The sequence below is a fragment of the Apiotrichum porosum genome (genome assembly GCF_003942205.1).
Source record: "Apiotrichum porosum strain DSM 27194 chromosome Unknown scaffold_4, whole genome shotgun sequence".
Taxonomy (NCBI): Eukaryota; Fungi; Basidiomycota; class Tremellomycetes; order Trichosporonales; family Trichosporonaceae; genus Apiotrichum; species Apiotrichum porosum.
In genome coordinates, this window is record NW_021167111.1 from 97,131 (window position 1) to 120,810 (window position 23,680).

The following is a 23,680-nucleotide window of genomic DNA, read 5'->3' on the forward strand; positions in this document are numbered from 1 at the left end:
GAGCAATAACAACAAAAAAAAGCCATCAGGCCATCAGAGCATCCGAAGAGTGTGTCGACGCGACCCAACAGGGAACCAGGGACAGAACAGTCAAACGTGTCCTTTTGAGGCATGCCAATGGCCGTGCCGCGCGGCAAACGCGTCCAACCTGGCCCAGTTGGGAGAGAGACTGTTCAATGCGCTGACGGTCGCGCTCAAAAAGGATTCGAACAAGGGACGCGCTCCTCCGCGGGACTGCCAAGGGAGAGGGATATAAGGGGGGAGCCACGGTGGCGGGTGGCGTCCACGGCCTTGTCGGTGGCAGGATGCATGCATGGCAGAAAGAGGCATTTCGCGTCCCTGGCGCGTGTGCGGTCGTTGGCACTCTGACAGGAAACGAGAGCGAGAGAGCGAGAGAGCGAGAGAGAAGCACGAACCCCAGTATTATAAACACCCCTCTCCTCCTCCATCACTACTGCCTCCTGTTTTCTCTCCTCCTAGTCTCTCACCGTCTATTTCACTTTATTGTCTCCCCCAGTCCTAGAGCGCTAGACGCCGGACGCATACGATCCTCGACGACTTCGTCAACGACCTCAAACGTCATACGATGTGAGTTCATATGCTATCCGAGACAGACACCAAGGATGGGCCGTTGTGAAACCCTTGTTCTTCGTCTGCACTCTGGCATGTTCTTATCGTTGGGTCCTGTCCTAACGTTTTTCAGTCGTCAACGCAGGTTTGTAACCACGCGCCGACACTTCGCCCTCGTTCAGCCGCCAGTCGACTACCCACACGCCCCACACGGCACCCACACTCGTTCATTCCCCTCCAATCCCGTTCCGCAACTATGAAGTTTGCTCTCTTTTCCGCAGCCCTCGCGGGCTTTGCCGCGTCGTCCGTTCGTGCCACTGGCACAAACGGTGAGGCGTTCATCCTCAGCGGTAACAACTGGCTCGCCATCACTCGTATGGACCCCATTGTCAACCCCGGTGCCGTCGGTGGTCACGTCCATGCTATCATGGGTGCCTCCAACTTCCGCAGTACGTACCGGCGGGGAGTGGTGCCTTGCGGTGAAAGGGGAAGGGTCGCTTACACGCCACAGACATCCTCAATGACCCCTCCGAGCAGGCCAACGCCGAGTGTTCGACCGTGGCCGTCTCCGAGGACATGTCCAACTACTGGGTGCCCCTCCCGTACTTTATCAACGCAAACGGCACCTATTCGGCCATGATTGGTGGCACCCGTATCTACTACCTCAACCACTCGGGTGCGGGCTCCCAGAAAGTCCAGGCGTTCCCTCGTGGCATGCGCATGATCTCGGGTCTTGCCGGTCGTCGTGACCCCGGTGCTATTCAGACGCAGGGTGTCAAGATCTACTACGTGCACGGCGAGAGCACCAACACGCAGTTCATTGCCAACGGCACCATCCAGAAGACTGCTCCCGAGTCCATCACGTTCAACATCAACTTCCCTTACTGTGGCTGGGCCAACCAGTCGCTCGACTCTGACGACCACTTTTCGCACATGACTTGGGGTATCCACGGTGTCGAGAGCGAGTGGGCCGTCAACGCTGAGACCTGCCCCGACACCCACCCCATCATGTACCCCCAGATCACCATCAACGCCGAATACGTCCTTGAGCCCTGGCAGAAGGAGGCCTGGAACACTGAAGGCCCCAACATCATCCTCTCGAACGGCGACGTTACTGGTGTCACCTACCACGGCGACTTGTGAGTGCACGACGGGAGTGGTTGGTTGCTTGCAAATGCTATTGGATCAATTTTGCCCATCCGCCACATTCAAGCGACGACCTTCCCTTTCAAATGCAGAGGAGACAAGGCTAACGTCCCAGCGTGTCCGGATGGGACCCTACTCTTCTCCAGAGCGTCATTGACGACTGTGGCGCCGTCGGCTCGAACCTCTATGAATGCTCGCACCTGTCCGCCTCTGGCATGCTCCAGGGCTGGGGTCCCGACACCGCGAACGGCAAGGTCCTCAACAACTGTCGCTACCAGGGTCAGCTTGTCGACGAGGATGTTGGCCTTTACCGTCCCATTGACAAGCTTCCCGGCTGCAACCCCCGCTGGGACTGGGACGGCCCCAACGAGAAGCCCACCGACTGCGAGGAGGTTGCGACCCCCGGTTTCGTCTCGCCCAACCTGCAGTACTTTGGCCCTTGGTGGACTCGCTTCCCCCTCGTCCTCCCCAACGTTGACACCTCGGACCCGGCCTCCATGGTCCCCATGAGCGGTAACAAGGGCACCAACTATGCCTACCTTGGCGACTGGGCTACTTCGGAGGACGGCAAGACTAACGTCACCAACGTTCTCCACGGCACCCAGGACGAGGTCAACGCCAACACTGTCCAGAACGACAACAACAAGAAGTCGCTCCTCTACGGCGTCTCGGACTACGACGCGTTTGACAGCACCGTTGCGTCCATCGGCCTGGCCGACCTTGCCGTCGCCACTGTCGGTGCCGCCACCACCTCCGCCACCCAGACTTACCAGTGTCTCGTCAGCCCCCCTTGGGGAGGTCTTCCCTGCGGTCCCCAGTGGAACTACGCTGCGACCAGTGCCGCAGCGGCCGCGACCACTTCTGTTGACTCTGCGGCAACGACCACCGTCGCCGCTGCTCAGGCCACTGCCACTGATGGCAGCAGCGCGTCGCTCGTCGCGGCCAACAACGCCGTTGTCGCTTCGCTCTCGTCGTCGGACACTGCCACTGCTTCGTATGCTGAGGCTACTGGCGTCGACTCTGTCCAGGCCGACTCCACCACTGCCGCCGAGCCCGTCTCTGTGACCGGCGTGGCGACTGACGCGTCCTCGGTCGACCCCACTGCCACTGTCGAGGCTGTCGAGAGCACTGCCACTGCCGAGTCCGTCGAGAGCACTGCCGATGACGTGTCTGTCGAGAGCACCGCCACTGCCGTTGCTGTCGAGAGCACCATCACTGCCTCGAGCTCGTCGGGCAAGAAGAAGTGCACCCGCCGCAGGAAGCGCTCTTCGCACCAGAAGCGCGCGCACGGTGGCAACGCCATGCGCAGCCGCATCCGCACCCTCTAAGTGAATGTCCCTTCTCCGCATCCATCCCATCTTTAACTCATTTGGATCTCGTTCATATATGCCTCCACCTTCATACTCAACTGGATTGATGTATGCGCTCGTAAACTATCCGTGCTGCCGTCCGTGATTGACAGGCTGTTTGATCCGTAAATCGGGCCGAGTCTATTTTGTTTGGTTCAACGGGCCCAGCCACCCACTCTCCCATGTGCCCATCCCGGCCCGTTGCATACCGCGGGAGGACAGGCCATGCCTCTGGTCCCTCAGACATACATGCGAGGTATTCCAGACAGGGTGTGGCGAACCGTTCGCATCGTCCTGTTGGCACATCCCGTTGGTCTTTAGTGACGACACCCTAACCCAACACCCCATCTGCCACCACTCCCCGCCCGCGCAGGTCCCGCTGGGCAGGTCGCCTGCGCAGCTATTTGCCCCATACACAGCCATATGTACCACCAAGTAAGGCGCAGTACCGCCCGTTACATGTCAGCCGTCGACTACGCCGTAGACCTCGTGTCAGAGCCCTGAAACAGCATTGGACTTGGGGCTGAGGTCGGCCGGTGGCAGTGTAGGCATGACGGAATGCCTGCCACCAGGCTCGGCGTTTGGTGGGGTATGTATATGCCAATCTCCTTTTCCAATCTCCACATGTATTTACTGTTCCGGTCAGTCGCGGGGGCGTGTTTACCGTGTTCTGGTGGCATAGGCCGGTACAGCCAGCCGTTGGAAGTGGCGTGGAAGTTGCTTGGAGCTGGTAGTTGTTCTGTGAGCATTGCATCCGCCAGGTGCCACCCCGATGTGCAAACGCATGGAACACCGTCCTTGTATTCCAATAGTGTATCCACTTGGAAGACACCAGAACAACAATCTGTTAACGGTATCCGACGCGAGCTTGAGCGCTCGGGAGAGGGTGTTGTAGATCGTCGGCCTTACTCACTGGACCCACTCATCGGATCATCATCGTTCGGTGGCAATTGTAATCGCCACGATCCGTCGGTCCAGCAGTCTTCCGTACTTCCGTCCACTTGTCCAGTACATTCCCCACCCAAGTTGGACTTGACGTTAGTGGATGGTATACATGATCCATAACCCCCATGCGTGCATGCTGGAACTCGGGTTGGTGGAATTGGGGGCAGCATTGGGCAGCAATGGCACAATGGCGAGGCGTGGGTCGGTGCCACGGGCCGAGCGACTGAGAAAGATGGTGGGCAAATATATAAATGTGCCAATACATCCTGGTGGCTGTGGCGGATTGGCACATTTCGGGCGGCAATGGAAGCGACCCACCACCAGTCCTCATCCGCAATAGCACTTGGCTAGACAGAAGCGGTAACGACGGCAGGTCACATGCGAACGAACGAGCGCCCATGTCCCACGTCTCCTCGCACCCATGTTGCAATCAGTACTCAGTCAGTGCTCCGCAGCCAACGATAACGTCCGTCCTTTTATTCGGCCCTCACAGACGACGTGGTGGGTGCAGACACTGACGACAAACGTCATTGCGCACGTACACACCGGTACGACTCAAGTTTTACAGACACATACCCCATGTCATTGTCCTCCAGTTCTGGCGCATATGCCAGCCGCGGCTCGATGGCGCCACCTTACCACAGCCCGAAGGGCACTTGGCTGGCCCGCTGGAGTGCCCAGGCGGCGATGGCCGGGGGCCAAACAGGTTCCAGGCGAGAGCAAGCATGACGGTATTATGACGGATGTACCACTTCCTCCCTTGGCAGATCTGGTGTTGCGCTCGTATCCTCACGCAATGGGTACCACTCGAGGTCAAACCGCCAACAAAGCCTGGCACATTTACGCGACAGATTTCCACTTTGGCGGGCGCCTATTGCTAAACGACAAAAGGCATGCAAAAAATTGCAGGACCTACGTTCACGCCTAACATCTATCTCCACTGCTACAGCAGCTAGGATGCATCTGAAAGTTCTTGTGCAACCATGTCATGAAATACAGTAGAGTGGTACTATGCATGCAGATGCAGCTCAACGAGAAGCATGATGTATAGATTGCCGAAATTTGTATTGCGTACAGCGGCGGCAAAGTGGTTTAGACACGGCATATTCCAATCTCACTTTAGGCGGCCTTCAGGCGTGAATGCCGGGATCACGCAATATGTCGATGAAGCACCTCATTAGCGACGTGCTCACCGGCGTGCTGCATCAGCACGACGACTCGAGCATGCTTGCAGAGGACTGTGTGGGCGTCACAGTGACACTGGGGGGATACATAAGAGGAGAACACGAATGCATGTATGCCCCCCATTCCGAATCTCCACTCCCAATACACCGACCTAGCCATCCACCGCCGCCATGGCTCCTGTTGCTGTCGCTGTCGCCCCCGCGGCCCACATCTTTGACAAGCCTGTCCAGGCAACCGTCTTCACTGCTCCCACCCCCACCCCCACTCCCACCCCCGTTGCCTCGTCGTCGTCGTCGTCGAGGCCCCACGGTGCCCTCACCTCTGGCCAGCTTGAGCCCGACCACACCCAGCTCATCCCTTACGAGTCGTTCCCCAAGGAGATTACCGGACCCACTGTCTGGACCAAGGAGGAGTACTATGGCGACGAGTCCAAGTGGAAGTGGCAGTGGAACGCCGAGCAGATCCAGCTCCTCGAGCAGGCGTACACTGCGTTTGAGCAGAAGAACCTGAGCCTCACCGAGGTCAACCAGGTGAGTACATCCCCTGTGCCACAGTGCCACACTCGTTGCTGACCCTTTATTAGGACAACTTCCCTCTCCCTCCCGCCATCACCACCTTCCTCCTCGAGATCCGCGAATTCATTGTCAACGGTCCTGGCTTTGTTCTCATCCAGGGTCTTCCCGTGGACCAGTGGAGCGTCGTCAAGTCGTCGGCCATTTACCTCGCCATTGGCTCCATCGTCGGTGTTCCCATCTCGCAGAACGCCAAGGGCCACATTCTCGGCCACGTCAAGGACCTGGGCAACGACCCCACGCAGATCCACAAGGTCCGCATCTACACCACCACCGCCCGCCAGTTCTTCCACACCGACTGTGCCGACGTCGTCGGTCTTCTGTGCCTGCACAAGGCCAAGGAAGGTGGCGAGTCGGACGTCGTGTCTGCCCACGCTGTGTGGAACACTCTCCAGCGCGAGCGCCCCGACATTGCCAAGCTCCTGGCCGAGCCCAACTGGTACTTTGACCGCAAGGGCGAGGTGTCAGACGGCCAGAAGCCATGGATCCAGAAGGCCATCTTCTACTACACCGACGGCAAGGTCAACTCGCACTACGACCCGTACTACATCCGTTCCATCGGCCGTTTCGTCGAGTCAGGCCAGATCCCAGGCCACACACCCGAGCAACTCGAGGCCATCCAGGTGCTCGAGGAGACTGCCCAGCGTCTTGCCCTCCACATGGTGCTCGCCGTCGGTGACATTCAGTTCGCCGGCGAGACCCACGTCTTCCACGCCCGCACCGCCTACGTCGACCACCTGCCCCCTCTCCCGCGCCGCCACCTCCTCCGCCTCTGGCTCGCCACACCCGAGAGCGAGGGCGGCTGGAAGCGTCCTTACCCCGACAGCGCGGCGCCCAAGCGCGGCGGCATCCAGGTCAACGGGCAGCGCGAGACTTGCCCCCTGGACGCCGAGTAAAGACGCCGATGGTGCAGAAGTTAATAGAGAGGGAGCGGTTCAGTTGTACTATATTTTTCATTCATACAAAAGCTGCACACACAGCACGCATTGTACATAGGGACACTTTATGATGTCAAAAGCAATTAGAAGCAATACTTGAGCAAAGCAAGCTGCAAGTGCTTGGAGAAGCTTCGGAACTTGGGAGCGCGGCTAAACTCCGGAACCTTGGGATTACCGCGGGAGAATGATGCGCCGAGACCCCGTTATTGCTGCGCCGAGACGGTGGAATCTTGTCCATGTGCTGTCGTTTCGCTGCAGTCACTTTTATATCGACTACGTCTCTCCCTTTCCCCTCACACTCACCCAGGAGCTGACCCACGATGGACCCGTTCGCCAACTTCCCCCCTATCAACCAACACCTCGCCTCCAAGGCGGCGGCCGCAACGCCTTCACTCGTGGAGACCAATGAATCGCCCCTCGCGCTCGTGAGCGTTGAACCAGACTCGAGCGCGCTCGGCTGGCGCACCGAGCCCATCCCCGCGACAGTGGGCACAGTCTCCGCTCCCCCTCTCCTTACCGAGGGCGGCTCGGTCATTCTCGACTTTGGTGGCCACCGCACGGGATACCTCTCGTTCGACCTCGTCCCTTACAAGCACGGGCTGGAACCTCACGACGCGCCCTGTCGCCTCCATATTGTCTTTGGCGAGATTGTGACCGACGTGGCCGAGTCGTTCGAGCCGTACAATGCGTGGTTGAGCAAGGCTTGGTTGCCGGATGAGATCATGACGTGAGCGTCTGGAGAGATAGGCCGTAAGCTAGGAGCTCGTGACTGACACTGCCCAGGGTAGACTTCCTCCCGCACCGCGTCCAAGTACCTCGCCGCCATGCGTTCCGGTTTGTCAAGATTACCGTCCTCGCTGCATCGACGCGTTATGGCGTGCGCGTTGAGAACGCCGTTGCACGCGGCATCTCGTCCGCACCGGCCAGCCCACCCCCTTCCCTCTCGTTCCAGGCCGCTGGCAGCGAGCTTTCGGAGGACGTCAAGGCTCGCCTCCGCAAGATCGACGAGGTCGCCGCACGTACACTGAAGAACTGCATGTTGACCGTGTACGAGGATGGCCCGAGGCGTGACCGCCGATTGTGGTGGGTGTCCAAGGTCCGACCGCACCACTGTCACCTGGCTTACTGACTTGCAGGATTGGCGATGTCCGCCTTCAAGCCCTCACGGCGTACACTCTCAAGTGGGACACGGAGCTGGCCAAGAGATGTCTGTACCTCTTTGCAGCATGTCCACTCACTGAGGAAGGCCTCCTCAGCGCCTGTGTATACGAGACACCTTGCTCGGGCGGCCAGAGCATTGTCGACTATGCGCACCTCTACGCCGCTGCGCTGAGGGACTATGTGGTCGCCTCGGGAGACATTGAGACTGGCAAGGAGCTTTTCCCTGTCGCTCTGAAGCAGTTCCAGATTGGCCTCCAGCGTGTAGACCCGGCCACTGGTCTGTACGCCGCTGCTGAGAAAGAAGGCGACGCCGCAGCCGAGGGTGACTCGGGTGGCGAGCTGTGGCACTTCATCGATTGGGCAGAAGGCTTGCACAAGACGTGTGCTGAGCAAGGTGTGCTCATCTTTGGTCTGCGAGCTCTCATCGACCTCGCACAGACTCTGCAAATGCAGCAGCCCACTGTCGCTACGCCGTGGGCGGCGGCGGAGCCTCTTGCTCTCGCCGATGTGGTAGACCGCCTCGTCGCTGGCGCCCGCACTCACCTGTACGACGCCGACCGCGGTGTATTCATCTCAGGACCGGACCGTCAGGTGTCCTGGGCAAGCAACGCGTGGGCCGTACTCGCCGGTGTCCCGACCTCAAAGGAGCAAGGCGCCCGCGCCCTCCGTACTGCTTATGACGACAAGCAGGCCGTCAAGGGCACCACGCCGTACTTGCACCACTACCTTGTCGAAGCGCTCATCACTGCTGGCGAGGACGTCCGCGCACGAGACCATGTTCTTCGTTACTGGGGTTCAATGGTGGACGCGGGTGCCGAGACATTCTTTGAGGCATGGGATCCTGAGCGTCCTCGATTCTCGCCATACGGCGACTTGCATTCCAACTCGTGAGCTTGCCCTTTTTCCATTTTGCTCAACTGACAACCAGGTTCTGCCATGCATGGTCGTGCACACCCTCTTTGCTCCTCCGCCAGCTGGGATATGCTTGAAGAGGGGCGTTGCAGGCAACATAGAGAAAGTGTAGACAGATATTATGCATACGGCTTGGGTATTTTGCTGTGCATGTCGCGGACTGTGCCTGTGCTGTCCGTGTTTTTGCTGCGTCCCGCCACCGCTCCGATGTCGGCACCACCGCACCACCACCACAGCCTCTCTGTGCCGTCGTGTCGTTTCATCTTTACAACTTTACACATATCGTGCAACTCCCTCGACCATCCTCACATGCCCCCTAGACAGCGCTAGACGCAACATAGATATACCCCTCTCCCCTCCTCCCTCGCCCACTTCTCCCGCTCGGCTACACAACAAAAGCTTGCGCGGGCTGTGGCCTCCACCCATCAACCACCCGCCTCTGCCCGTGACACGACCTTGGTCACACGATGGGCATCCCCGTCCCGGTCGCCATCTTTGTGGGCCTGGCATGCTCGTTTATCCAGTCGCTAGGTGAGTTGGGTACGGCGACCACACGTACACGCGTGCAGCGCCACGTCCTCGCAGCACTTGTCGGCTGGTCGTGTCTGCTTTTGAGCCCTGCCGCCATTGACTGCGAGCGACACTGAAGGCATGGCGCGCACAGTTCACGCACTGACCATACCACCCTTTTCTTTTCTACAGGCCTTACGATCCAGCGCAAGTCGCATGTCGAGGACGAACTGCTGCCCCCTGAGGAACGGCAGCGGGCTGTTCGCCGCCCACTCTGGATCATTGGGTTCGCCGTGTACATCTCCAGCAACATCTTTGGGTCGGGTGAGCTTGTCATCTAGAGTGACACGACGTAAAGAGCATGGGCTGACAGACGCGTAGTGTTCCAAATTGGCGCCCTCCCCATCGTGGTACTGGCTCCCCTGGGCGGTATCTCGCTGCTATGGAACAGCCTGCTGGCTCACGCCATTCTCGGCGAGGGATTCACCAGTATGATGATGCTGGGTACCATCCTGATCGCGACAGGCGCCGTACTTATTGCGATCTACGGTGTCGTCCCAGACGGCAACCACTCTCTCGACGAGTTGCTAGCCCTCTGGCACCGTGGTCCGTTCGAAGCCTTCTTCTTGATTGTGTGCCTCTCGATCGTCATCGTCCTCGTCACCGCACACGTCGCGGCTTGGCGCGCCGGCCGCGCCGACCGCATCTGTCTGCCAGACCACGACGACAGCCCCTCCAACTACGCTTCCCCACGCTCTGAGATGGCCATTCCCTTCCGCCCCACCAACACTATCGGCTCGTTTACCGACGATTCGTTCCCTTCCCCGACCGAGCGCACGGTCCACGCCAAGATGGTCCGTTTCGCGTCCATTCTCGAGGACGGCGATACGATGCCCTTTGAGGCCGAACCACACCGTATCCTCACTCTCTGTGGTCTCGCATTTGCCGCTGCCTCTGGAACGCTGTCTGGTATCTGCCTGGTGCTCGCCAAATCTGCTGTCGAGCTGGTCATCGCCACCATTGACCACTGGCACACTGGCCGCGGACAAAACGAGTTTACGCGCGTCGAGACCTGGTTCTTAGTCGCCGGACTTGCTGTGGCCGCCATCCTCCAGCTGGTTTATCTCAACTACTCTCTCACGTTCGCGTCACCGGCGCTCATCTGCCCGCTCGCATTCTGCTTCTTCAACCTCGCGTCAATCTTCGACGGCCTGGTGTTCTATGACCAGCTCGGGCGTCTGGGCACTCACCAGATCATCCTCGTCTCGGTCGGTGTAGCCATTCTGCTTGTCGGTGTATGGGTTGTGTCCGCCATCCAGCCCACTGGCGGTGGTGGTATCGAGGTGGGAACCTGGGTCGAGGAGGAGATGGACGAGGAGTCTCTGCTTGGCGAACACCATGACGAGCTCGAGGCCGGCGAAGGCGCTACGTTCTTGGACAGCGACGAGGTCACCGAGCCACTCGAGATTGATGGCCAGTCGCCCCCTCCGTCCCCCTTGCCCGACGGGTCGATACCGTCGCCCATGTCGCCCACACACGGCCGCCGCCGTCGGCCGCGGTACGGTACTCTCCTCCCCGAGCTCCAGTCGGCGTCGCGTCCAGCCATGCCGACAGGTTTCGCGTTTGGTATCGGCGTCGCTTCGCCCGGATTTGCCCTGCGTTCAAACTCGATCAACCACGGGCACGGTCATGGCCATGGCGCCGGAAGGCGGAACAGCGTCTCATCCCACTCGCGCTCCAACTCGCACTCGACCATCCTCTCCTCGGCCAGCGGCGGCGGCCCACGCCGACGCCGCAGCGAGGAGCATCTCAGTGGATTGGGCGATGAGCCCCCAGCAAGCGGCGGCAGGCCACGGCTCCGTCCACTTTCTCTCCCGGCCATACCCTCTGGCACAGCGGGCATGATCGCCTCGGCGCCTCCCATCGGCGGTAGCCAGATGGAGGACACGCTCGCGGCATGGGATAACAACAACAACCAGGGTGAGAGGTGGAGGTTCCGCTGGCCGTTGCTTTGGCGTGGTGGCCGTGGTGGTGGTGTCAAGCTGCCATGACAAAGGCGGTCAGGGATCAAAGGGAGTTTTGTTGTACCACTGTAGAACTGAGACATGTGATGGGCTCGGCAACTACCTCACTGCAACGTGTGTATGCGTGTGTGTGTTAGTGAGTAAACACAACGCGCGCCTCGGCAATGTAACATGTCCCCTTCACACGGCCTATCCCTGTTGTGTATAGTTTTTGCCCTACCTGCAACGTTTCGATCGGCTGTCTCCACGAGAGAGGTATCTGTGCATCCTTATAACTACTGCTGGGGGTACCACTACTCCTGGGTCTTGACCCACGCATCGTACGCCTCCTTGGCCACGGCGTTCTTCTCCTTGTAGGCCTGCGACAGATGTTAGCGATCGCAGAGATGTTTGAAATCTGTAGATGCGGTGCCCCCAACAGCGCCCAGGACATGTTGTGCCCAGGCAGAGGTATCCGCGCGCTGACCGTGTGTGTTCCCGATGCAAACAAATGGGAGGCCACTGAGCCAGAATGGACCAAGCACCACCACCAGCTTCATCGCACGAGACAGACTCACGTCCTTGTCTGCCTGTGGCAGGTTACGCCACATGTCGCCAGCGGCGCGAGAGAGCTTGAGCATACGCTCGTTGCCCGTCCAGTTGGGGTTGGCAGCCTCGATCTCGGCACGCTTATCTTTGAGGAACATAAAGTACGCGCCAGAGGGCTTGCCGGGGTTTCCGGGGCGGTTGCGCAACTCGAGCTTGGCGGCGCGCCTACCACCAGGGGGTGCCGGCTCCTTGCCCTGCACCTTGGCGATGAGCTTGAGGTTCTCGGGGGTGAGCGACTCGTAAAACCGGCGGTAATCGCGCGCGTACTTGGCGGCGGCGTCGGAAGCGGCCTCGCGGTACTTGGCTTGCTCGGCCTCGGACATGACAAGCCATTTGGCGGATGCGTCCTTAACTGCCTCTGTAAGGGTGGTGCCACCGGCGGTGTTCTTGTAGTTGCCTTCCGCAGTCTTGTAGGTCCCCTTGTTGGTGCTCCAGAACTCGGTGAAGTAGACCAAGTATGGTGTGGCGGGGCGCTTGGGAGCTGCGGCGAGGAGAGCCTTGACGGTCGAACGGTCCTCCTTCTCCTTCACAGAGGTGGCCTTCTCCTTGGCCCTGGCGTCGGCCAACTTCTTCTTCTCGGCGTCAACAATCCCCTTCTCCTTCTCCTTCTGCTTGGCGGCCTTGGCCTTCTCCTTCTCCTTCTGCTTTGCAGCGGCGGCCTTGACCTTCTCCTTCTCCTTTGCAGCGGCGGCCTTGGCCTTCTCCTTCTCCTTCTCCTTTGCGGCATGGGCCTTGGCCTTCTCCTTCAGCTGGGCGGCATCGGCCTTCTTCTTCTCGGCAGCGGCGGTCGACGTCTTGCCGACAGCAGCGGCTGTGGACAGGCGGGAGCGGTATGGTGACAGATCAAGGACGAGGACGAGAGATGGTGTTCATGTGGGTTGGATTGTTAAACAAGATGCACAAGTGTCAGCATGACATAAATATCGATGCACACGACAACACCACATGGTGCAGCGGGTAGGTGGTTGGGATGCCATTGCTTTCGCCGCCGTACTCACCGCGAGCGGCCATGGAGACAGCGGGCGACGAGGAGAAGGCGCGGACGGCGTTGGCCCTCGCGATGGCGGGGATGCCCGTGGAACGGACGATGTTGAGGGCCATTGTGGATGGATGGGTGCGACGACGAGTTGAGTGGTGACTCGAGTGTTGGATGAGAACGACGAGAGTGATTTGTTGATGCCTGGCGGTTGCGATGACGACGGATGCATTTTGTCACTTTGGGCAACTTCGCCCGCCACCCATCATCGAAATTGCACCAACCCTATTCATTTCAAACGTCATTCAAATTAAACAAATGCGACATCGCTAATGCATAACCGGGACCTACTTAAATGTGTGTTAATGCTACAAAAATGTGTGGGTGAGTGAAAGGAATGCTTCTATGCCTTCTCGGTGCGGGCCTGCTTTTTCTCCATCTCCACAGCCGTGTCCTCCGGCACACGCTCAACGACCGTAGACGCATGTGATACGTGAGACGGTGACACATGCTCGGCTGCAGCCGAGTCTGGGCCGTGCGAACGCCGTGTCCACTTGGACCACGGCCACACATGGTCGGGCGACCGCCACTGTTCGCCCTTGACTGCAGGCGCACGTCAGCTACACATCCATTACCAAAGAGAGCAAAGGACTTACAGGCAACAGCAGTGAGGCCAGCGCATGACAGGCACAGGATACCTGCAAAGAGAGTATACAGGCCGCCATCGCCGATGGCGTTCTGGATCGGGATGGCGACTTGGGACATGACGCAGGCGCCAACACCACGACAGAACGAGTTACAAGACACTGCGCTCGCCGAGCGGCCTGGGTTGGAGTCCACTAGGAAAGCCAATGTCGAGCTATAGACGAACATGAGACTGAAGCCTGCAAAGAACAGACCAACGACGGGGCCGGCAATGTTGGTCTTGTAGTCGGTCGTCCAGGCGTAGACTAGGTATGAGACGATGATGAGGGGCATCCCTGGGAGAGTGCTCTTGAGACGCATCTCGGGCACAGTCACGCCGCCATTCTTCTTGGCCAGACGCTTGAGAATGGCGTCCGAAGCACGACCGCCGAGCACACTTCCGAAGATGTTGCCCATGCCAAACGCGAGGAGGACCACACCAATAATGAGGGGGTTGTAGTTGTACGGTGCCCGAGCGAAAGTGACCGACGCAGTGTAGGTGGTGGTGTACTGAGCTGCAAAGAGCAGGCCAGAGCAAACAAGGACGATGGCGTTGGTCGGGCTGTGGAAGATGGAAATCATAGTGGGGATGGGGTTGACGTCGCGGAAAGAGGGCTTGATGTCGTCCGACTCGTTGTTGGAAACGAACGGCATCCACTGGGGCCACCTGATACGGCGCTTGCGGGGCGCTTCGGCAGCAAGCTCAACGTCAACGTCGGCGTCAGAGCCCTCGTGAATGCTTCCCGGCGCCGTCACGGGGGTCATGGCACCACTAATCGGTGTGGTTGGGTGCGTGGGAGCGGGAGTAGTGGCATTACTCGAGAGCCCCTTTGCGAGCTTGCGCTGGCGCTTTTCCTCAGCATGCCTCTCAGCTTTGAGACTGCGCTTGAGCGCGTCAGAGATTGCCTTTTGGTACACCCTCGACCGCTCGCGGCGCCACGTGTCCGGGAAGAAGAAGAACAACAAGGTCATGAGCGCGGCGAACACGGCCAAGAAGTACAGTGTCGATCGCCAGCCGTATGCGTTTCCGAGGGCTCCTCCGATCAGTGGACCGAGAGTGGGACCCAACATTGGCATCCCGTAGTAGATGCCGAGCTTGCGGCCACGTTCCTTGACCTCGTACATGTCGGCGAGGGAGCCTGCACCGACCGAAAGCACAGCCGAGGAACCCATGGCCTGCAGGCATCGCATGCCAATGAGGACCTGGATGTCGGTAGCACGGGATCCGACAGCGGTGCCAATGGTGTAGAGCTAAAAAAGTTAGACTTATGTACCTTGGGTGGAATACAGGAGCAACCTACGACAAAGGAGGCAATGTAGATGGGCTAGATGAAATGTCAGTCTCTCGCTCGGTGACTTAGCTCCACTTCCAGGGGGCTCACCTTACGGCCAATGATTTCCGCAGTGGAAGCCCATACCACGGGGACACAGCCTTGCAAGAGAATGTAGATTGACAAACTCAGACCAATCTGTGTCTCCGTACCATTCAAGTCGGCCTTGACTTCGTCTACAACGGGGTTGTAGATGGACGGGGAGATCATCGGTCCAAGCTGGTACACGAGGTCAGCCACTGAACACTGAAACGCCACTGTCACGCGATCAACAAAAACTCACCACTGCAGTCGTCATGAGCGCCATAACGAAAGTCTTCTTTTTATGGCTCCATTCACGCGGGTCGTCGTCAACAGGCTCATGTTCAATGTCCACCACTGGTCGTGGTGGTGGAGGGCTGTCTGCTCGTTCTGCGATATCGTGAAAATGCGCGTGTTGGCTGTGGTGTGACCTGATACTCCGAAGTGGCTCGAGGTCGAGTGTTGGCTGGTGGGAGGGCGCCCGTACGAGCGATCCCTCGACCTGCGCATCGACGCGGTCGGTGGCGTTACTCATGACTGTCGATAAAGGAAGGGGGTGGCAAGCGATGCGAGGCAGGCAGGTGGGGGGAAGGTGAAGAGCTTCAAAGTCGCGTGGAGGAGTCCATAAGCCTCGTCCTCGAAGTCGAGTATATATCGGTCTGTTTAGGACTCCAGAAGAGTAACTGGTCGCAGGGAAGGCCGCGCTGTTGGTCACGGATTGGCACGGGAAGGGACGTTATCCAGTCAGATGACTGGCAATGTGTAATGAGTTATTGCAACAGTGAGTCGCGTTTCTCGTGGGTCACCGAGTCGTCCAGGTCGCCGGTCAAAACCGACACAGAATGCACCAAGATAGTTACCAGATGGTGTGACTTTCGGCCGATTTTCGGGCCCGAAGACCCGAAAGGCATTCATGGGTCTTATGCTGTATCAGGTCGGCCAATACACGATAGCTGAAGGCGCTGTAGCGTCCCACTCGAGGGACTTCGGCTTCTTTGCAACACTTGACTGCATGCGCTCATCCCCAAACATACTCTACGTGCAGGTCATAATTGGACGCGAGGTCCTCGTAGTGCTTGATACGCTCCTGGCGGGCGTTCAGGGCATCCTGGGGTCAACGGAAACCGGAATGTGGACGAGGTCAACTCACTTTGCTCAGCGCAGGCTCAACAGACATGTATTCGCGACGACCACCCTCAACTTCTCCTTCGCTACTGTCATTTTCAGACTTTTCAATTCGCTTGGTCTTGCTCTTGCGTGCTTTCTTGCTCAGCAAACCACGTCCCTGCGCCCTCTTGGTCCGCAGAGAAGGAAGGGGTATCAGTTCCGGCGTCTCCTCGGCGACTTGAACGTCAACACTCGGCGTCGGCGAGAACAGAAGAGGGCTGGAAGAACGAGCTCGAGTCAGGAAGCGTGGGGTGCTGGGTTCAGACGAAGGCCGGAATGGCTCGGGTTGACAACCTGTGGGTGCGGGTAAGTACGGCCTGCGGTGGCGTATTCACTCACCACTGACGAGAGACCAAGTCGCAAAAAAGCCAAATGGATCGATATCGCCATCCATCGAGTCGTTGAAATCAAGCCACTGCGCGTAGTCGGGATCCAGGTCGTCAACGCCGAGCTCTTCACTAAACTGCTCTGGCATCTTGATGGTGACCGGGTGCTCTCTCTTGCTCGGGGAGGGAGATGCCGGAGGGCTGAAGATTGGCGGCCTCATCGCGGAACGAGCAACGCCCATCGAGGAATGATAACTTGGCGGCGTGGGTGCGCGCATACGAGGCGGCGGGGTGATTGGGGCAACAGTTCTGGCTGGGATACGGATGGTGACACGGCTGGGACTGCTACGCAGTGGGTCGTCCGGCTTGGTGGGTGATTTGGAGCTGCTGCGGAGACGGAGGCGGTAGGGCGTCACCTGGCGGCTTGCAATCTTGCTGGATGCCTTGGAGCGCGGCCGCGCCGTACCACTGCTAGGGGTACCGTCTTTGAGAGGGATCGAGAAGTCGTCTACGTGAGTGGATGAGTTAAGACTCGGACTCTTGTCAGAGCTCTTGCTTGGTGTTACATTGCGCGCAGTGGTTCCGCCCGGCAGGGTTGCCAGCGCGGGAGGAGACTGCAGCGACGAGTCACGAAGTGGGATGGTAGCGTCATAGTACACGGTGACTGTGCAGTCACTTCTCGAGCTCTCTGAGTGCTTCGGCGAGACATCGTTGAGCGGAACGATAAGGTTGATTGTGCGCGACTCAGACGACGTTTCATTGCTGGAACTACCCAGTGTATCGATGCGCTGCCGCCGGTTGGACCACGAGAGTGAGTGGGAGGCGGAGTGGATGGTGTCGAGGCTACCAAAGTCGACATTGGGAAGTGCGGTAGGGGAGACGGTGTCATCGGGATCGAGAATGTCGTCGACAGAGGACGAGGAAGGAAGGTCCTGTGACTTGGTCTTGGGTGTACTCTGCGGACCGATGCTCTGATGGTCAGTGGTGACAACGTGACAAACCGGAACTCACCGTCGTGTTACTGGCGCGGGAGGAGCGTGCACGTCTTCCCGGGGTACCCTGCATGCCCATACCTAGAGAACCGCTACCACCACTCTCGCCGGCTTTAGGTTGCCGACGCCAGGCGGCTACACCCTTGGTAACATGGTCCATGCGGCTCGAGGCCGAGTTGAGCTGACGCCGGGCGTTGGGGGAGGAGGGTAGGAGCTGTCTAGTTGGGCCCATTACGGGCGTGGGTGAGGAGGGGTGGAGCATGGTGATGGGTGCGATGATGATGAGTCGGAGATGGAAAGGAAGGGCGGGGGAAGGTAAATGAGGAAGACGAGGAAGACCAAGGATCCAAGGAAGGATCTGCAAAAGGGCTGTCACATGAGTCAACCGATGGCGATGGAACAGACTGATCGACAATGTGCAGAATGACTATAGATACAACATGCTCTACCACAACAAAGCCACCTCTCACGCAGCGTACTGTGGAATGTCAGCTTCATCGTGCGAGGTACCTCTCCAGATGACTCACCCTGTTGAACGTGCGTCCAAAGAACGAATCCACAGCGTCCTCCTTGGCATCACCATTCTTGGAACGGAACATGGCCTTGACCGCATCACTCATACCAGCCTGCGCGGCGATGCGCTTCTTCTCCTGCTCAGCCAGCTTGTCCTGGACGGAACGACCGACTGTACTGGGGGCGACCGAGGCCGAGGGCTTGGCCACACCCTTTGAGTTGGGCTTTGAACCTGGTGCAGGCGAGTCGGAGCCAGTACGGGCAGCCTTAGAAGAGACCTCTTTACCGTCCTTGCCCTCCTTCTTGACTTCACTGCTAGCGGCCTTGCGTTTCTTGTTCGCCTTGGCCGCAGCGCGTCCAGCGAGGAGAGCCTCGAGGAGCGCGTCTTGGACATCTGGGTTGGGGTTGATGGGAAGGACAGCGGTGCGAGAGGTGGGGTTGAACGGCTTGGTGCAGTTCGGGCAAGGGGCGGCACTGTCTGCGCCTTCGTCCTTGCTGCCGCCGGCACCGAGGTTGGGGACGACAGCGCGGATGGCCGCCTCGGAGAACACGCAGCCGCACGAACGGATAGCAATGAATGGAACAGCACCGGTCATCTCCTTGAGACTGAGCCAGCAAACGAATGGGGCACGTGAGGCGGACGTCGCATCGGCATCCTCGTCGCGGTTTGGGTTGGGCATCACATTAAGTGTGAGGAGGTCCTGAGGGTTAGCACGGTCGCGCCCACATAGTTTACCCACCTTCACTCCCTTGATGTAACGACAGATCTCTTCGCCATCTCCATAAGCCGACTTGTCTAACAGGTACTCGAGGACCGCGTCCTTGTTGTACAGCTTGCCAAGTGGGTCGGCGACGACCGGTTTTGTGAGTGGCTTCTTGCTGAGGGCGCATAGGAAGAAGCGCTCGCGCCTGAGGGCCTTGTCTGTTTGCTCCGCCTTTCCCTTGGTCTTGACGAGGTCGCGCCTGTCTGGGATTGAGCCACCGTCGGCGCCCATGGTAATTGTTTTGGTGTGGATAGGTTGTTGTGAAGTCGGCAAGATTCCAGGCGGCTGGGTGGCAAATGGGGCTTGCCTGACGTGCCCATTTGCCACGCCCGGAGATATCATGCGGAGTTATTTGGTGGGTGCGAGGAGGGCGAGACGCTTTGCTGGCGCTCGCCCCCAGTGTCGTTTTGCGTTGTATTTAAACACTTCGTGTTCTTCCCCTCTCTCTCTTTTACTCGGCCCAGTGCCAATAGCCCCTTCTCACCAGGCAGTTCTCAACACAGCCTGGTGTCGGGGCCAGCAAACGCATCTCGTGAGTCTCAACTTTCCATCTCCCACAGTCCCCCCTTCATCTTTTGTGATGAGAAACACTATTTCAGTTCTGCTTCCGAGAGGTCATGAGCGATACCGATTTTTACCAAAACACTTTTCTGAACCATTTTCCACACCCCTCTTCTTTCATTGTCGAGGGCACGCGCTAACCAGCGCAGCCACTACTACCCACTATTCCCCAGTGCGGTCTCTTTCAATAGATATATCTACTCGTCGATGTAAGTGTTGTTTTGTTTTTAAGTTCAATTTCCTATTCTCGTTTCTCGAGGCTGTCGAAAGCCTCGTCACAGGATTCAACCTTAGCTAAATCCATTCTCTGATTCCTCTATGTGTTCTTCTGGCTGGTCGTGCCCACCTGTTGCCCATGTCTGATTACTTCGGTATGAAAGGCCGGGTAGCGCGAAGGGTGGCTGTAATTCGGGCCTTGTTGACGGTCATTGGCACGCGTTCTGCTCGCTGGTGATTTGATCTTGGTGTGCGGCAAGCTGGTTGTGACGCTGGAGCGAGTATGCTTAACCTGCTACTATGACCCCACACAATATCCCTCACCGTTTCAACACAAACCGCATGCACAGTTTTGTTGACCTGGTACAGATGTCGCAGCTTCCCATTCCGCACTCGACTCCGACAGTGCCGGTGGTACCAGTGGCCCCACCCGTCGCTCAAGCGGCGGTGCCCATTGTGCCAGGTGTTCCTCCACCATCCGCTGCGCATGGCATCACGCCTCTGCCGGGTCTGGCGTATGTACCGCAGGTGGCTTCACCAGCGCCAGTGCCATCGCCTGCGCCCATGCCTTCATCCATGGTGCAATCGCCGATGATTCCATCCCCCGCGTCGCTGGTTCCATCACCTTCTCCGATGGCTCCATCTCCTGCACCCTTGGTTCCATCCCCGGCGCCTGTGGTTCCATCACCAGCGTCGTTGGTTCCTTCGCCAGCATCTTTGGTTCCGTCACCAGCACCTCTGGTTCAATCGCCTGCCCCGGTGATAGCTCAAGTGCAGCCCAGGCCCCCAGTTGCCGGTATGCCTGCACCGATCCCTGTCATGGCAACATCACCTGCTCCAGGTCACGTCCCTGTAGGCATGGTGGCTCCAAGGCCGGTGCCAGTACCTGCCCCTGTCCCCGTCGCCGCGCCTATGGCACCCCAGGTCAGGCCTGTCTTGACTGCACCTTTGGCCGCGCCTGCTGGGGCGCCCATCATGGCGCCTGCCCCAGCACCCATTGCTCCTCCACCGCAAATGCAGGTCCGCCCGCCAGTGCAAGTAGGTGGCCAGCAGCCCGTTGTCGTCCGTCCGCCACCAATGGCTGGTCAGGCCACACCTTCCCCCGCTACGCCTACCGGCCCCGCGCCTCTGCCGCAAACGACGATTGCCCAGCTTGCGGCCTTCTTCGCTGCGACCAACCACCAGGCTCTGGTAGCTCAGGCAGTCAAAGCCGGAACTACTCCTCCCCAGCCCATCACGCAATTGCAAGCTCAGCACCAGTTCCTCGCATTGCAGCCTCAGCAGCAGCGCCAGGTTCAGGCCAACTTCATTGCTCGGTCACGTCTAGCGCAGCAACAACCACAAGCGCCTCAGCGCCCTGTGCAACTGCAGGTCCACCCGTCACTCATGCCGGGGTCGGGTCCGCCACAGCAGCCTCCTGCTCGTCGCGGCTCTCCGGCGCAGCCGAACGTGACAGGCGGTACCCAGCAGCAGCCACCGCAGAGCCAGCCACCAGCCCCTCCGGCTGCACCGCCTCGTTCCAAGGCCAGCAAGGAGTCCGCTAAGCGCCTTCGTGTTGAAGTGCCAGAGGTCAAACCCCCTCCTCCGCCTCCACCTCCTGTTTCGCACCTTACGGCCATCGTTCGCTCTGCCATTGCTCCCCGCTTAGGCGAGCAAGATGAGGACGCTGCCGCCGAGGCTCGTCGCCGCGCTGGCAAGGACGACGGGTTCCGCGGCTCCATGCGAGGCGAGATCGCTCGCCTGATGTACGCCTCTGGCGATGTCGTGGAGCCAGACGTTGACTCGGTCGACTATGTCGAGGACTTGGTCATGGAATTTGTGGCTGATCTGTGTCGGCCCATTCAGCCGATGCGTGTCACTACCGCTTCCGCACACTCGGCTGTTCCTCTCACCGCCGATGTTGTTCGCCATCGTCTTGCCACGCACTCGTACCTTCGCAAGTACTTGTCGCGTTGGGATGATATGACGTACATGTCCGCCGAGCTCTTGGCCTCGAGGCGTGTCGCTGCTCCCTCTCACGCGGACCTCATCGAGTCCGTCGGCAAGCAGTTCCTCGGTCTCGACGAACAAGAGGCGGGAAACGCCAAGCGTCGTGCCAACAACGCCGATGCCGGCGCTGAGATTGACTCGGTCAAGCGTCGTGGGCGCCCGCCCAAGAACCCCGAAGAGCGCAAGAAGCCTGGTCCCAAGAAGGGTTGGAAGAAGAACATCGACCCCAACGCACCGCCCAAGAAGCGTGCTACACGGCCCTACAAGAAGCGTGACAGGCCCATGAGTGTTTCTGTGGCTCCGTCGCCGACCAAGCAACCCCCAATGTGACCTAGTCACTTCGCCAACCCGTGAGTCTCTCCTTCCACCTATATTTCTCTCTCCCCAGTCTTGTCCCTAAGACGACATTTTTTTTCGAATTTTTCGACAGAGTCGGGGGACAACCAAGTCCCAGGCGGTCGCAACCTTCCCGTGGGGCCGTCTTGGCTTCCGCGGACACGAGGGGGGCTTCCGTCGCTCCGAACAATGTTGGCCCATCTTCATAGTTACCCTGAGGGACATCGACGTTCTCACATGTTTTTATCGAAAAAAAGCATTGTGCTGACCAAACTTCCAGACACACAAGTGGAGACACAATGATGAGACGAAGAGAGACAGAAGAATACAGTAGATGAAGCCAAGAGGAAACAGAAGAAGAGCGCCACTTGCGCGTTGTACAATTGTGATATAGCGTACTGTATGTCATACTTCTCCCACCAGAGCCTTTCCGTTGCAGCCGCATTGACAGCCCTGCTGTCCGTCTTCTGACTCAATTGTACTCAAGCTGTAAGGAGGATTGCGAGAGGGGAGTCTCATCTCGTCTGTCTATATATGCCATGTCTTCCTACTCGTTAATAAGCTGGCACGAGCTTGAGCTTCCGGTAATGTCCCCACGCAAACACGACCGCCAGCGCAGCCAAAGCGCGCAAGAGAGGCAGCTGAACAATAGTGAGGATCCAAATTGTGCCCACTGCTGGGCCCTGGGTATGTTAGCGCCTAGAGCGAGAAACGAGACCGAGGCGAGGCATGCGCGGTGCGTCACGGGTGTTGCTTAAAGCTCAGCCAGCCGAGCAAGCGCACGCGCTGCAATGAGCTCCACTCACCTGTGCGATGACGGTCGTGTAGCTCGCCTTGTTGACGAGCCACATCAAGCGGGTGCCGGACAGTGCGGAGGCGACGATCATAATCAAGCGGCAGAGCTCGTTGTTGGCGTGACGTGAGCCTGTCGGTCGTCAGCTCGCATAGCACAGTGACAGCTGGCGTAAAGCATGAAGGGATAAGGAGGTGAATGAGACATGACAGCCAACCCAGTTCAACCGTACGCGGCAAACGGCATGGTCTTTAGGTGCAGTTGATACTCACTGTAGAAGACAAGAACGCCGATGGCTGTTTGTCAGCACTCGCTCGAGTTCGTTTAACAGGACACTCACTGGGTGCCGAGACGGCAAAGTTCTTGGCAAAGTAGCCGTAGGTTGGGTTGCGCTGGTATGAAAGATTGGTGAGGCTACGGGAGTCAGCAGAGCGCAGGGATCTCGATCTGCTTCATAGCGAGGTCGAGTGGGTTGTTTTAGTGCGGGCCTGTGGCCAAACCACCCGATACCGCTACGAGTCCGGGCCATCAGGGATACTCACATGTCAAGCATGAGATAGAGGAACGAGAAGGGGACCGTAAGGAGTAGTGAGTCGAAGAACTCGTCCCACCAAGCCTCCATCTCGAGGTCGCGGTCCTCCATGTCCGGATCCACTTCCACCTCCTCGGGCCCTTCCACCTCGTCGTCGTCGATCTCTGTAAACTTGACGCCGGCAGCACGCAAGTCTTCGAGACCGAGCTGGACGAGGGGCTCAACAGCGTCGGGGACCGAGTTTGTATACTTCTTCTTGCTTGAGGTCGCCTTGGCTTGAGCGTTGGCCTGGGCGATGATCTCTGAAGGACGCATGAGGGGGATCTCGAACCCGTCGTCGTCGACCTCAACAGCAGTCGGTGTGCTGTTCCCGTTACGCTTGCGGGCGTTCTTGGGGGTGGAGCGGCCCATGTTGTGGGGTTGTTGGTGGTGATGAGGGAGTGGGTTGTTGTGAAAGGGAACGTTGTTAGGGGCACGCGACGGAGGATGTGTGGACATTCTTCGGTGGAGGTCCCAGATTGTCCCTTTACGACACGCGTTTGTGGCGACGTGGCGGGCAATATCGAGTCTCATGCATGT

At 58.8% G+C, this 23,680-nt stretch overlaps 10 protein-coding genes across 10 annotated transcripts; 5 read left to right on the forward strand and 5 right to left on the reverse strand.

The window, feature by feature from the left end:
• Positions 1-826: 826 nt before the first annotated feature.
• Positions 827-3,044, forward strand: EHS24_006765 (uncharacterized protein; the record flags this gene model as incomplete). The annotated part of the gene is made up of 3 exons (XM_028622168.1): positions 827-1,019; positions 1,082-1,709; positions 1,832-3,044. The coding sequence occupies 3 exons, from the start codon at positions 827-829 to the stop codon at positions 3,042-3,044; spliced, it is 2,034 nt and encodes a 677-aa protein (XP_028477060.1).
• A 2,321-nt stretch (positions 3,045-5,365) lies between these two features.
• EHS24_006766 (uncharacterized protein) lies at positions 5,366-6,663 on the forward strand (the record flags this gene model as incomplete). The annotated part of the gene is made up of 2 exons (XM_028622169.1): positions 5,366-5,725; positions 5,779-6,663. The coding sequence occupies 2 exons, from the start codon at positions 5,366-5,368 to the stop codon at positions 6,661-6,663; spliced, it is 1,245 nt and encodes a 414-aa protein (XP_028477061.1).
• A 362-nt stretch (positions 6,664-7,025) lies between these two features.
• Positions 7,026-8,757, forward strand: EHS24_006767 (uncharacterized protein; the record flags this gene model as incomplete). The annotated part of the gene is made up of 3 exons (XM_028622170.1): positions 7,026-7,432; positions 7,489-7,788; positions 7,842-8,757. 3 exons carry the CDS (start codon positions 7,026-7,028, stop codon positions 8,755-8,757), a joined length of 1,623 nt encoding a protein of 540 aa, XP_028477062.1.
• Positions 8,758-9,245: 488 nt separating this feature from the next.
• Positions 9,246-11,339, forward strand: EHS24_006768 (uncharacterized protein; the record flags this gene model as incomplete). The annotated part of the gene is made up of 3 exons (XM_028622171.1): positions 9,246-9,309; positions 9,481-9,612; positions 9,670-11,339. The coding sequence occupies 3 exons, from the start codon at positions 9,246-9,248 to the stop codon at positions 11,337-11,339; spliced, it is 1,866 nt and encodes a 621-aa protein (XP_028477063.1).
• Positions 11,340-11,605: 266 nt separating this feature from the next.
• EHS24_006769 (uncharacterized protein) lies at positions 11,606-13,001 on the reverse strand (the record flags this gene model as incomplete). Its single annotated transcript, XM_028622172.1, has 3 exons — positions 11,606-11,671; positions 11,870-12,711; positions 12,899-13,001. 3 exons carry the CDS (start codon positions 12,999-13,001, stop codon positions 11,606-11,608), a joined length of 1,011 nt encoding a protein of 336 aa, XP_028477064.1.
• Positions 13,002-13,279: 278 nt separating this feature from the next.
• On the reverse strand, positions 13,280-15,447 carry EHS24_006770 (uncharacterized protein; the record flags this gene model as incomplete). Its single annotated transcript, XM_028622173.1, has 5 exons — positions 13,280-13,479; positions 13,533-14,811; positions 14,862-14,885; positions 14,943-15,110; positions 15,175-15,447. 5 exons carry the CDS (start codon positions 15,445-15,447, stop codon positions 13,280-13,282), a joined length of 1,944 nt encoding a protein of 647 aa, XP_028477065.1.
• Positions 15,448-15,930: 483 nt separating this feature from the next.
• On the reverse strand, positions 15,931-17,659 carry EHS24_006771 (uncharacterized protein; the record flags this gene model as incomplete). The annotated part of the gene is made up of 4 exons (XM_028622174.1): positions 15,931-16,020; positions 16,063-16,373; positions 16,419-17,376; positions 17,417-17,659. The coding sequence occupies 4 exons, from the start codon at positions 17,657-17,659 to the stop codon at positions 15,931-15,933; spliced, it is 1,602 nt and encodes a 533-aa protein (XP_028477066.1).
• A 204-nt stretch (positions 17,660-17,863) lies between these two features.
• EHS24_006772 (uncharacterized protein) lies at positions 17,864-18,905 on the reverse strand (the record flags this gene model as incomplete). The annotated part of the gene is made up of 2 exons (XM_028622175.1): positions 17,864-17,875; positions 17,925-18,905. The coding sequence occupies 2 exons, from the start codon at positions 18,903-18,905 to the stop codon at positions 17,864-17,866; spliced, it is 993 nt and encodes a 330-aa protein (XP_028477067.1).
• A 1,521-nt stretch (positions 18,906-20,426) lies between these two features.
• On the forward strand, positions 20,427-21,770 carry EHS24_006773 (uncharacterized protein; the record flags this gene model as incomplete). The annotated part of the gene is made up of 1 exon (XM_028622176.1): positions 20,427-21,770. The coding sequence occupies one exon, from the start codon at positions 20,427-20,429 to the stop codon at positions 21,768-21,770; it is 1,344 nt and encodes a 447-aa protein (XP_028477068.1).
• A 760-nt stretch (positions 21,771-22,530) lies between these two features.
• On the reverse strand, positions 22,531-23,512 carry EHS24_006774 (uncharacterized protein; the record flags this gene model as incomplete). The annotated part of the gene is made up of 5 exons (XM_028622177.1): positions 22,531-22,536; positions 22,583-22,701; positions 22,842-22,865; positions 22,910-22,983; positions 23,112-23,512. The coding sequence occupies 5 exons, from the start codon at positions 23,510-23,512 to the stop codon at positions 22,531-22,533; spliced, it is 624 nt and encodes a 207-aa protein (XP_028477069.1).
• Positions 23,513-23,680: the final 168 nt, after the last annotated feature.